The sequence below is a fragment of the Scyliorhinus canicula genome, chromosome 12 (genome assembly GCF_902713615.1).
Source record: "Scyliorhinus canicula chromosome 12, sScyCan1.1, whole genome shotgun sequence".
NCBI classification, from domain to species: Eukaryota; Metazoa; Chordata; class Chondrichthyes; order Carcharhiniformes; family Scyliorhinidae; genus Scyliorhinus; species Scyliorhinus canicula.
Genome location: NC_052157.1, coordinates 10,132,890 through 10,146,151, shown reverse-complemented (window position 1 = coordinate 10,146,151; position 13,262 = coordinate 10,132,890). Strand labels below are relative to the sequence as shown.

The 13,262-nt window shown below is 40.1% G+C and overlaps 1 protein-coding gene across 6 annotated transcripts in view; it reads right to left on the bottom strand.

The window, feature by feature from the left end:
* Positions 1-13,262, bottom strand: part of pias1b (protein inhibitor of activated STAT, 1b) — a 170,851-nt gene that overhangs the window by 73,596 nt on the left and 83,993 nt on the right. Inside the window, exons 1-2 of one of the 6 annotated variants that reach the window (XM_038814868.1) lie at positions 10,547-10,585; positions 8,150-8,179 (exon numbers count right to left, since the gene is read on the bottom strand). The exons of 4 other annotated variants lie outside the window; for them this stretch is intronic. In XM_038814868.1, coding sequence (XP_038670796.1) covers positions 8,150-8,179; positions 10,547-10,570 — 54 coding nt within the window. In that variant the 5' untranslated portion in view covers positions 10,571-10,585. Of the gene's footprint in view, positions 1-8,149; positions 8,180-10,546; positions 10,586-13,262 lie in introns of those variants that run through there. One more of the 6 variants, XM_038814869.1, reaches the window with a different exon arrangement.

The window sequence follows — 13,262 nt, the reverse complement described above, 5'->3', positions numbered from 1 at the left end:
AGAGTCATTAACAGTGTAAAACTGCATTCTAACATTAGAGTGAACAACCAGTTTAAACGGAGACCCTCAGAGGGAGGTGGAAACTTTACACTATTGGTCTCTTTTACCAACAGGAGGGTGAGAAACAGACATTTCCAGCCCAACTCTGTCTTCAACGATAATGAAATCTGTTTAAATAGTCCCTCTTCATATTCCAAAAAACATCTCAAGAGAAAAGATAGATGAAAAAGTGCCTTCTTTATTTTAAATAAAAGAACTTGCTTTGTTTTAAGTACACAATGGGAAGAGGAGAACATTGCACTTGCATATCTTTGCAACCACTGAAAACGTGATCAGAACAGGAAATAAAAGTTGGCAGTAATACTTCACCATTTACAAAACTGATTGGGCCTGAGAGAGACATAGGTGTGGGAAGATTTCTACATTTACAGAATTCAAAATATAAAAACAAAGCAGTATGCTTATTCTGATGTCTCAGGGTAGTTAAAAGGAATGAATTGTTTCAGTACTGGAACGAAATAAAGCAGCACTGAGCATTCCCCAGAATCAGCATACTTACAGATTGATCAAGACATATGTAAAATGGTACTAGGTTTTGTTGAATAATCTTTGGCAGCTTCCAAGAATAGCTGGGTTCACATGCAGTGATGGAAGTACACAATACTGAAAGATACTGCAGTTTAACATTTTTGCGCTCAGGTTGGAGGGTATTGGGGAATTTATTACCTTCCCCATTGTGTACCCCAGTTCAAGCATCCCCAAGTCAGGAACAGCACAACCAGGAGCAGAGAATATAGTATTTTACTTAGTTGAGCAATGTGCTTCAACCAGAACTCAGAAAAGCCTTTTCTTATTGCACCAATGTGATATCCTCCAACCTGCGCAGCTCACATCAGCAATCCTACGACCGTTTCAAATTAGTACAAATTACGGGCCACAAGACAACCAGGAACTGGATGGAGAGTTCCCAATCTCATTCAATCTAAAACCTTTACTGTCAAGCAGTAGAGAAGGCCTGAAACCCATCAATCTGTCCTACGGTCCAGAGATGGACAGCTCAGTGTGTCAAACTATTCGGAAGGACAGAGTAGATGGTAAGCGAGGTGGTGTAGCTCTGTTATTTAAGGATCACATCCGGGCAGTAGTGAGGAATGACATCAGTGCTATGGAGGATACGGTTGAATCCATTTGGGTGGAAATCAGGAACAGTAAGGCGAAAAAGTCACTGATAGGAGTAGTCTACAGGCCACCAAATTGTAACATTATGGTGGGGTAGGCAATAAAAAAAAGAAATAACTGATGCATGTAGAAATGGTACAGCAGTTATCATGGGGGATTTTAATCTACATGTCGATTGGTTTAACCAGGTCGGTCAAGGCAGCCTTGAGGAGGAGTTTATAGAATGTATCTGCGATAGTTTCCTAGAACAGTATGTAATGGAAATTACGAGGGAACAAACGGTCCTAGATCTGGTCCTGTGTAATGAGACAGGATTGATTAATGATCTCATAGTTAGGGATCCTCTCGGAAGGAGCAATCACAATGTGGTGTAATTTAAAATACAGATGAAGGGTGAGAATGTAAAATCAAACACTACTGTTTTGTGCTTAAACAAAGGAGATTACAATGGGATGAGAAAAGAGCTAGCTAAGGTAGACTGGGAGCAAAGACTTTATGGTGAAACAGTTGAGGAACAGTGGAGAACCTTCCAAGCGATTTTTCACAGTGCTCAGCAAAGGTTTATACCAACAAAAAGGAAGGGCGGTAGAAAGAGGGAAAATCGACCATGGATATCTAAAGAAATAAGGGAGAGTATCAAATTGAAGGAAAAAGCATACAAAGTGGCAAAGGTTAGTGGGAGACTAGAGGACTGGGAAATCTTTAGGGGGCAACAGAAAGCTACTAAAAAAGATATAAAGAAGAGCAAGATAGATTATGAGTGTGAACTTGCTCAGAATATAAAAACAGATACTAAAAGTTTTGACAAATATATAGAACAAAAAAGAGTGGCTAAGGTAAATATTGGTCCTTTAGAGGATGAGAAGTGATATTTAATAATGGGGGATGAGGAAATGGCTGAGGAACTGAACAGGTTTTTTGGGTCTATGACAGGTGAGGACCTTGAGATGATTGCAACCACTAAGGAGGTAGTGATGGGAAAGCTAATGGGGCTAAAGGTAGACATGTCTCCTGGCCCTGATGGAAGGCATCCCAGAGTGCTAAAAGAGATGGCTAGAGAAATTGCAAATGCACTAGCGATAATTTACCAAAATTCAATAGACTCTGGGGTAGTCCCGGCAGATTGGAAATTAGCAAACGTGACACCACTGTTTAAAAAAGGAGGTAGACAGAAAGCGGGTAATTATAGGCCAGTGAGCTTAACTTCGGTAGTAGGGAAGATGCTGGAATCTATCATCAAGGAAGAAATAGCGAGGCATCTGGATGGAAATTGTCCCATTGGGCAGACGCAGCATGGGTTCATAAAGGGCAGGTCGTGCCCAACTAATTTTGTGGAATTTTTTGAGGACATTACCAGTGCGGTAGATAATGGGGAGCCAATGGATGTGGTATATCTGGATTTCTAGAAAGCCTTTGACAAGGTGCCACACAAAAGATTGCTGCATAAGATAAAGATGCATGGCATTAAGGGTAAAGTCGTAGCATGGATAGAGGATTGGTTAATTAATAGAAAGCAAAGAGTGGGGATTAATGGGTGGTTCTCTGGTTGGCAATCAGTAGCTAGTGGTGTCCCTCAGGGATTAGTGCTGGACCCACAATGGTTCACAATTTACATAGATGACTTGGAGTTGGGGACCAAGTGTAATGTGTCCAAGTTTGCAGATGACACTAAGATGCGTGGTAAAGCAAATAGTGCAGAGGATACCTGAAGTCTGCAGAGGGATTTGGATAGGTTAAGTGAATAGGCTAGGGTCTGGCAGGTGGAATACAATGTTGACAAATGTGAGGTTATCCATTTTGGTAGGAATAACAGCAAAAGGGATTATTATATAAATGATATAATATTAAAACATGCTGCTGTGCAGAGAGACCTGGATGTGCTAGTGCATGAGTCGCAAAAAGTTGGTTTACAGGTGCAACAGGTGATTAAGGCAAATGGAATTGTCTCCTTCATTGCTAAAGGGATGGAGTTTAAGACGAGGGAGGTTATGCTGCAATTGTATAAGGTGTTAGTGAGGCCATACCTAGAGTATTGTGTTCAGTTTTGGTCTCCTTACCTGAGAAAGGACGTACTGGCGCTGGAGGGTGTGGAGAGGAGATTCACTAGGTTAATCCCAGAGCTGAAGGGGTTGGATTACGAGGAGAGGTCGAGTAGACTGGGACTGTACTCGTTGGAATTTAGAAGGATGAGGGGGGATCTTATAGAAACATATAAAATTATGAAGGGAATAGATAGGATAGATGCGGGCAGGTTGTTTCCACTGGTCGGTGAAAGCAGAACTAGGGGGCGTAGCCTCAAAATAAGGGGAAGTAGATTTAGGACTGAGTTTAGGAGGAACTTCTTCACCCAAAGGGTTGTGAATCTATGGAATTCCTTGCCCAGTGAAGCAGTAGAGGCTCCTTCATTAAATGTTTTTAAGATAAAGATAGTTTTTTGAAGAATAAAGGGATTAAGGGTTATGGTGTTCGGGCTGGAAAGTGGAGCTGAGTCCACAAAAGATCAGCCATGATCTCATTGAATGGCGGAGCAGGCTCGAGGGGCCAGATGGCCTACTCCTGCTCCTAGTTCTTATGTGTCAATGTTATCCTGCAATTGCATTTTATTAAAGCTAGAAATATACAAATGCTTCTTTCTCTCCATCAAATTCATTTCTGTGAGAAATCCATCACACTGAAGCTAGTTTTTTGTGTGCAGATCATTGTAATAGAGCTCAAAAACCATATTTATACAACTCATTTTTCAAAGCCTCGTGTAAAATGTAAAACCCACCAAATCTTTTCAGTTAATGTGCCAAAAGGGAATCATGCAGTGTGACATTTAGTTTTTCCACTACACTGTGGTTTGTTTGCTTTTAAAGCCTAAAGCTCTCCTAAAAATAGAAGTTCTAACCAATTCAAGTGAATAGGAGAGGAGAGTAAACAGATAAAACTCAAATAGCCACTGACAGAGTAAGATGTAGAATCTCAGGAAAACAGTACATTCGATTGGCACTCACCAAAACCCATAAGAGTATAGTTTTATTCACTTGGGGCTAGTTGAATGCATATAGCTAAAATATTAGAAGTGTCTTGACTGTGGGAACCCAGTCATTTTCTCATATAATGAATTAACCATTGTATTCAGTACTGAGAATGGATTGTTCGCTGTCTAATCAACTAATCAATTTTAGCTAGGTCTCTGCCAAGCTATGAAACATGTCAGGTGTGAGAAAACATATCCAGTACTTTTCCTAAGACTGCACACGCAGACGCTAAGCTAGTTTTGATAGGCACCAATGAATCTTAAGTAATGTCCAATGTTTGATTAACAAGTTATCCTCTAAGTAACAGACATTTATTTGAACAAAACAGGTCTCAGCTGAAACTTAGAAGCCAATGAGTGTAAAATGAGGGGTTAAACCAGAGATAAGAATTCCCTGAAAAATAGAACCTCGATCTTTGTTCCCAAATTCTTGTATCATCTATCTGCTTGTTGTGTATAGTGATTTATTTTGTGCTTAATGCTTTTGCCATGTGCTTGACTTTTTTATGTATTGTTTGATATTTTGTTTCTAAGTTTTTATTCAGTTCATATTCAAGTATATACCAGTGAATAATGAACAATAACATTTTTGACACATCCCACCCACCAAACTACTGATTCATATTAGAAGGTAAAATAAGAGTTCCAACAATTCCCATATACAAGGTGTGAGGGAAGAGAAACTGACAGGTATATAAATGGGCATCAGGATTTACTCATTATAAATTCCCAACAAAGCAACATTAATTAGCAAACAGTGTTTCATTCCAGTTTACAAATGGTGAACAATGGGATTCCAGGACTAAGGATAAATCTTTATTTTTGTAATATTATTTGTAATAAAGCTTACCAAACATGTACTCATCCAATCCTGGAGCATACAAGTTGTGTATCCTTATATGACAAGAGATATAAATAAGATTGAAGTGATTCAAAGACATGCTGCAGAAATCAGCAAACACCAGTGTCACATCCTTGATCAAAGATTTGAAATGGGAATCACTACAGCAAAGGAAGGAGAAAAATAGACTGTCCGTGTCCTATAGACTATGGAATGGACTGGTGGGAATTGACAGAAACAAGTGCCTGGTGCCCTCTGGCAATGACAGGGCACAAGATAGCCATCCACACAAACGACAAACACTATTTTGTTTCCAAGCCAACAATCTTTCTTCCCAAGGATAATCCCACAGTGGAACAAGCTGCCAAGGGAATCAGTCACAGCATCATCATTTGAAATCTTCAAGATCCATTTCTGAATTATTTCCATTTAAAAATTTTCATCACCAGGGCTACATCAGTCAGTCATGTCTGGTGTAATTGGCGAAATGTGGCTACCAGTCTGTGATGCCGACACAACTAAAGCAGAAGCTGAAAAATTATCCAGCCTCATTCAGTATCAAAATGTCTGAAAATGTCCGAAAATGCTCCGTTCAATACTCCCTAGAAGGTTGAGCCGTTGAGCCAGCTCAACATGAAAGCAACAAAATTCCTAGTAATTAACTGGTAAACAGTAATTTTGCAAAACACAATTTAGTTGACAACACAATGCAACAAAGTTATGGAAGTTCAAGAGTTACTAAATAAGGACACGATCGGTTTCCATTTCCTAAACACCTTCCTATTCCTGGGAGAACCTTTTCTTTCTTCCCTTCTCAATGTTTCATTTTTCATTCGCATTATGAAGCAGAGCATGTGGACCATACAACTACAACTTATATTTAAAAAGTGCCTTTAAGGTAATAAAACATCTCAAAAGCGCTTGACAACAAAAATAAATGGTTGCCATGGTGGAGGGATTTGAATCGGATTGCCTCGGGGCCAGTGAGGAATGGAGACATTGGAGGGCTGTCGGGCGAGAGTAAGAAAGAGACAGGGTGGGTCAAGACACAAATGGATTTGAAAATAAGGAGACATCTAAAATTGAGACATGAGAAGACAGGACATTCAATGCTCGTGTATAACACATTGCTACCACCCTGCCCCAAATATATATATTTTTAAAATTCTGTACATTACATCAGATATAGAACTCAAAGTTTTGCATCTGTAAGCATTTGAAGCATATTAACAACTTTGGTGAACTGTGTAATACACATTTACTAACACTAATTCTACATATTAATTCCATTACCCCAGTAAGCAGTTCTCATCATTGCACAAAATTAGAATATTTCGGAGACACAGGGTTTTCCGAGGGTAGATAACAGGGCTATTATTAATATCCAATTAACTCCTACTCAGATATTTTTCACTGCTGGCACAGTTAAGTGAAGCAGCATGAAGGGTTTTTAAGAGAAAATCACCTAGCATAAGTAAATGATCAGAATATATCTGATATTAAACAGATTGTCTAGGTGTCCACCTCAATTTTTGGAATCATTTACTGGTTATCTGTCCACAACAGGAAAAATTCCTTTACAAGTGGATGGTGGAAGCACCTTTTGCCCCGTTATTCCAGATAGGGTGCTGTAGCTGTGCAAACACAATGATTTGCAATACACATTAGAGCCTTTGATTTTATGAGGTATGCAATAAAGGTCAAATTATTCCACCTAGTTTAATCACAGAACAGTCCAAGTTAGCTTTCTGAATTATGTTGTTCATTATTTAAACCAATTCAGTAGCCACTAACCTGCCTTTTTGAGGGACCAGCAAAGGAGCACAGTGATCCAATATCTGCCTGAAAGTGTATGCACCTGATAAAGAGCTCAGACAGGACCATGCATAGAATAGCCTGTTAACATTGTCTTGGCAGGTCAACATGTACAAAGAACAAAGAAAATTACAGCACAGGAACAGGCCCTTCAGCCCTCCAAGCCTGCACCAATTATGCTGCCCATCTGAACTAAACACCCCTCTTTCCCCCCCCCCCCCCCCCCAACCCTTCCGGGGACCATATCCCTCCATTTCCATCCTGTTCATGCAATTGTCAAGACATCCCTTAAAAGTCACTATCGTATCGGCTTCCACTACCTCCCCCAGCAGCAAGTTCCAGGCTTCCACCACTCTGTAAAAAAACATGCCTCGTACATCTCCTTTAAACCTTGCCCCTCGCACCTTAAACCCAAGCCCCCTGGTAATTGCCTCTTGCACCCTGGGAAAAATCTTTTGACTACCCAGAAGAGGAATGGGTATTTTGAAATGGGGGAAAACATTTGAAGGCAAATATTGCAAAATAAACATGCTAAAAAAATACCCCAAGGACTGAAATTGTTGAGATCCTCTCAGAATGTTGACCAGAATTTTTGAGGCAATACAGATTTCTGTCAAAGAAAGAACAATATAGGAGGGATCTGGGTGGTATTTTAGTTCAAACCATCACCAACACTGCATTTACAGAATTGAAGGCACCATGTCTAACACCTGAAACAAGAGATCCTAGGTTTCTGCAATGGCTTTGTTGATAAAGGCAGCATAGTTCAGAGCCCGGTTTCAATCATTGTTCTTTGCTGTGTTACCCAATCACAATAAATTCAACATTACAGTCATCAGAACTATCCTTAGTAACGCTGGATTTTGTGGAGACTAATCAGTTGCGCGTTCTGGTCCTATTCTTTGGCCTCTGCTGGGATGGCATGAATGATTGCAAGGACAAGACCTGGCTCAGCTGTGCACTTTTCCACACTTAATATGCCAACATTTACTCTCTACAGTCACATGAGATAATTGACCACTTGGTACTCATACACACCTAACTCAGCAATAATCATCTTCAGCAGGAAATGAAATAATTAAAAATAAAGCAGATGTTTTATTAGCTCGAAAAATCAGTAAAATGGTTTCCGAGCATCTGCTCGAAAGCCAATTAGCATTTACAATCTATTCCTTTCCACTGTTAGTTGTACCAACAAATTTAGGTCAGAGCATGAATGTAGCAAGGAACTCTCCAAAACAAACTACCTTGAAAAGATAATAGTATTAGAGTTGATATAAAGTGTACATTACTTGTATGGTAGGCAATGTTGCATACTCGCACTGAAAAATAAATGTGAAGAAATCAAATTACACACTTAACCAGGTGTATTTACACTGCTATTGCAAAAATGGCAATTCTTTTTGCACATCTTCGCTGTTTCAAAATATATATCTCTGCAAAACTTTGACATTTCTCAAACAGAAAATAGTATTACCCTTTATAATGCTCTCTTTCATATATTTTAGTGATTATTAGGATGAAAAAAACCGCAAATTACTCCACAAAATAATTGTACATTATCTTTGTAAAATTCACAGGAGCCAGTTTCGTTCCAATCAAGTTTTCAAATCAAAACAAGCAATACAATACATATGATAGCCAACTGAAAAGGATAATGTCATCAGCAACAGTACTTCTACTGGTGCACATTTCCTGTCTAACCTCAGAGCTGCCCTGCCGGTAATGCACATTTTAAAAAGCTACAGTTCTGACTTCACCTTTACCAGACACTATCACAATCTACACCGACCCTCTGAAAGAGCATGCTACCTAGGCCCACTCCCCTATCCCTGTAACACCACCTACCCTTTGGACCCTAAAGGACAATCCACCTAACCAGCACATCTTTGAGCTGAGGGGGGAAACCAGAGCGCCTGGAGGACAGTCACACAGACACAGGGAGAATGTGTAAATTTCACACAGTCACCCAAGGTTGGAATTGAACCCAGGTCCTTGGCGTTGTGAGGCAGCAGTGCTAACCACTGTGCCACCCCCAACCCTAAAAAAGTCTAACTTTCCATGTTGCAGGAGATCCAGCAATCTAAAATCTACAAAGCAGGAAATCAGTATTACACTGGACAAATCTATTTGTTTGGGACAAACTGGCCTTGTGCCATTTTACTTGCTAAATTAAGTTAAATGGATATATAAATCAAGAAATTTTAAATATGCCGAAAAAGATAAGATGAGCAGCTTTCAATCCTGAACAGCAATTTGGATTGATCATGTCTAAAGGATGGCTGGCACGCCAGTTATATTGAGCTCCAAGGACTGTAACCAGAGTTCCGCCGACAGAATTGCTGAGGGTAGTTGAATGGTAATGCTGTGTTTTCAGTGTTGCAGCTGCACAATAAATTACCGTTCGTGTGTAAAATCAATATTGAGGCCAAAAAATGCAGGTACAGTAGGTGGCCTGTGTTGTAGATCTTAGTTTGGGGCTGGCAGGGGGAGCAGCTCAGGCAAGTGCAATCCATTGACTGCTGGTGGAATGTGCAAAGTGTTGAAGATAGAGGACAAAATTTGTCTCAGTGACCACATTGTCCACAGTTGATTCACATCATCAAAGTTAACTGTCTCAGTTGAATGCCTCCTTCAAAGCTGTGGACACCTGTGGAACTGGATGAGCCTCAGTTACAATTCAGGGAAGTCGGTAGTAAACCAGGGGAGAAAAAAACAAAGTGGTTTGACTGTGCACAATGGCTAAACTGATAGATTAAAAGGACATGAATTCAAAAGTATTTTGCGAGTTAATAAACTCAGTGATGAGGAGAACTGTCAGAATCATACTGGTCATAATTAAAAAATAATTTCAAGCCAAGAAAGTTTCAGGTGTGAGTATGCACTAGCATTTTCTCTAGCTCTTCTGCAGTCTGATCGAGTTCAATCTTTCTCAGAGGGAAGCAAGATCAGCAAATATTATCCATCAACTCTAATTTTTGTCCTCTCCTAAACCAATAATAATGGCAACACATCGGACAACAATTCTAACTTCACCCCATAGCCAAATACATGCACCATCCAGCAGGAGTCTGGCTTGTTACAGCAACGTAAATTTCAAACGTTTTAAAGTACCCTCGAGTTCAATAGTCAGTTTAAAAATGATATTGCAAAATCCTTAAAGGGTTTAATTAAACTAAATCCTGTTTGGATCACAGCAGTCAAACTTGGGCTCCTGAAGGGCAGGAAGATAATAATAATCTTTGTCACAAGGAGACTTACATTAACACTACAATGAAGTGACTGTGAAAAGCCTTCATTGCGGTGTTAATGTAAGCCTACTTGTGACAATAAAGGTAAAGAAGTAGAAAAGATGTCACCAACCACATATTCACAGACATACTGGAAACTGCATTCTTCAAGCACATTTAGGTTGGTATGCCAACTCCAACCAATATATATTTTAAAAAGCTATACTTAAAACCTGTAAATAGCGTGGCTCACTTGCATTGCAAGGATCGCCCATCAAAGTCCACTGACTTTTTCACTTCAGAAAAAAAAACTTGTCCCCAACCAGGCTTCCTGGATGACAGAGAAATTGTTGAAACCTCACAAGCAGACTACCCAGATTCCTAAAGGATCAGTGCAAGGGCTAAAGGTAAAGGCAGCTGAAAATGTCTTTCAGGCATAGACATACACAGAAAATGTACCTTCTCTGTCACTGTGCCTTCCATGAGTCATTGGATAGGAAGTGCATTCCTGACTGAGCCCTACTGCACTGTTCTTTAAAGAAGTGGCCGGTGTTGGAACCATGACATCATAATGGCTCATGTGTAGCATGGTAACTTCCTCACAATGAGAGTCTGCTGCTTGCATTTGGAACAGGTGGGAAGCACGACCCGGACCATCCAGTCATTTGCCATTTTAATTCTCCGTCCCGCATCTGTAACGTTTTCCGGTACTGATCAAGGGTCACAGTCTCAAAATATTCCTCTCTCCACAAATGCTGCCCGACTTACTAAGTATTTACAGCATTTTCTGTTCATTAGTTAGGTGTGGGTTTCAGCATATTTTGAAATCTTAGGCCATATATTGTTAAACAATTATGAACTGCCCTTTCAGATACCTGCTTAGCAACGACAAGATATGTCCCTTTCTGCCACTGCTATGCCAGCTTATTAAATTTATAATAAATCATGAGAATGCCAGAGAAAATTTAATCAAAGCAGTTGCGATAAATTTATTTGGGTTTGTCATGATATACAGACAGGCACAGACAGGTAGCTAATGAGCCCAGAGAACAGGACATCTGTGTCCTGGGGTGGTATCTCACTATAAAATGCACGAGGCACTCACACTCCACCTCCTTCCACTGATGCACATCTACAGAGTAAATCAGGGTGTACGTACAGTATCGCCCCTCCAGCACGTGGCTAAGAGCCAATCTGGTTCAATCAGACAGAATAACCACACTTGGGTTACTCAGAACTGTGCTAACTGTGCTACTGGTCCAATAAGTCAGATTGAACTAACTTCAAGGTCTGGAGTATCTTTTGGTTAAAGCTGCAACCAGTTGCAGCCTGTGTTATCCCAGAGTACATAACACATCAGGATTATGAAAAATACACTTTAGAAACTGGATTATAAATAGAACATGCTACTTACACAGCTGATAGCTTCATTTATTAGACAACCATAAGCCATTAATTAGGTAATTCACACAATTATATCAGGGATATGACAAGTACTCGTTCCTCCCAATTTGCCCTCCTAATTTGAAAATGTTGATTCACAAGAGGGTACAAGTTCCTTCTTCCTTACAGCTTTTTCAAAGCACTCTTCAGGCATGAGATTGTTTGAACGTCCGGGTTATTTGACCTGTGGTACCATCACAGTTAAATACATACTCTCCTTGTCCATCATCCACATACATCACTTTCCAGGAGTGGGAATGCTGCCTGATTTCCCAGTGGTATAAGCTAATCATAGCACTCCTATCAGCCTGACCAAGATCAGCTAACTTGGCATGAAACAGCTCGAATGTGGGACCTTTTCAGTCTATTTATTAGAGGAAATGCATTTAGCAAATGAGCAGTCAGCACAAGTTCAGGTGAGGAAAAAGGGAATAACAGGAATATTTTAAATAAATGATCACTCTGATTAAGGGCTTAGGAACAAATGAGAAACCTTCCATCTGAACGGCATTTCCTTTGACCAGCAACTGAAAATGTGTAAGATAATTTGCATTTTCTTACTGCAGTCATGGTATTCTCAAGCATAATGAAGAACAGGTTTTATAGGAGGGCTAACGAAGGAAACATTTGACAGTAGGAAACAACTACCATACGTTCTGACTTTCACACTACCACTTGCTAGAAACGTACGAGGGCAAACTAGATTATCCATGATCTGTCACAAATATTCTGTAGTTTTAAGTCTTATAAAGCCAGTTCTGACATTTCTATTTTTCACAAATGCAATTATCCCAACATCTAGTTCAGAAAATCGGCTCATGACGGAATTTCCACCGCATATTAACCACAAAGTGAAGTCAAACACAAACATCTCAACTCCCCCAATGCAAACATGCGGAGAAGCAAGATTCCTGACTAATAGACACTAATATGATCCCAGACCAGAACTCAACTGTGGCTAGGATACTGGGCTGAAACCCCAATATTTTCATTTATTTCTAAGACTGTGCAAAAAGAATGATTCGCTCCAGGAGTGATGGCATAAAGAAATAGGGATTTGGCATTTTTAAAACTAAAAACTTTATTAGGAATACAAACATTAAGCTGTTTAACTTAACACCCAAAAGGAATAGCTTAAAATTACCCCATAAACATTACTACTCAATTCACCATTAAACAAGAAGAAAATAAATATACAGCCCTCAGTCCATCTTAAAATCAGCATGGCAGTGACGCAGCAGTTAGCAGGGACCCGGGTTCGATCCTGACCCCGGGTCACTGACCGCATGAAATTTGCACATTCTCCACATGTTTGCATGGACCGCACCCCACAACCCAAAGATGTGCAGGGTAGGTGGATTGACCATGATAAATTGCCACTTTATTGGAAAAATAAAGACATTTAAAAATCAGCACGGCAGAGTGTAATACTTGCTTTTTAGAACAGATTTGGCTGCTTTTCAAATCCCTTCAGACTCTGGCTGAAATGTCTTCAAAAAGTTGGTTCATTTGGCATGTTTCAGCTTCTTCCCTGTCCCCAAACAAGACTGCTCTGTTTTAGACGGGGGCTGATTTAGCACAGGGCTAAATCGCTGGCTTTGAAAGCAGACCAAGGCGAGCCAGCAGCACAGTTCAATTCCCCTACCAGCCTCCCCGAACAGGCGCCGGAATGTGGCGACTAGATTCTTTTCACAGTAACTTTGTTTGAAGCCTCCTTGTGACAATAAGCGAT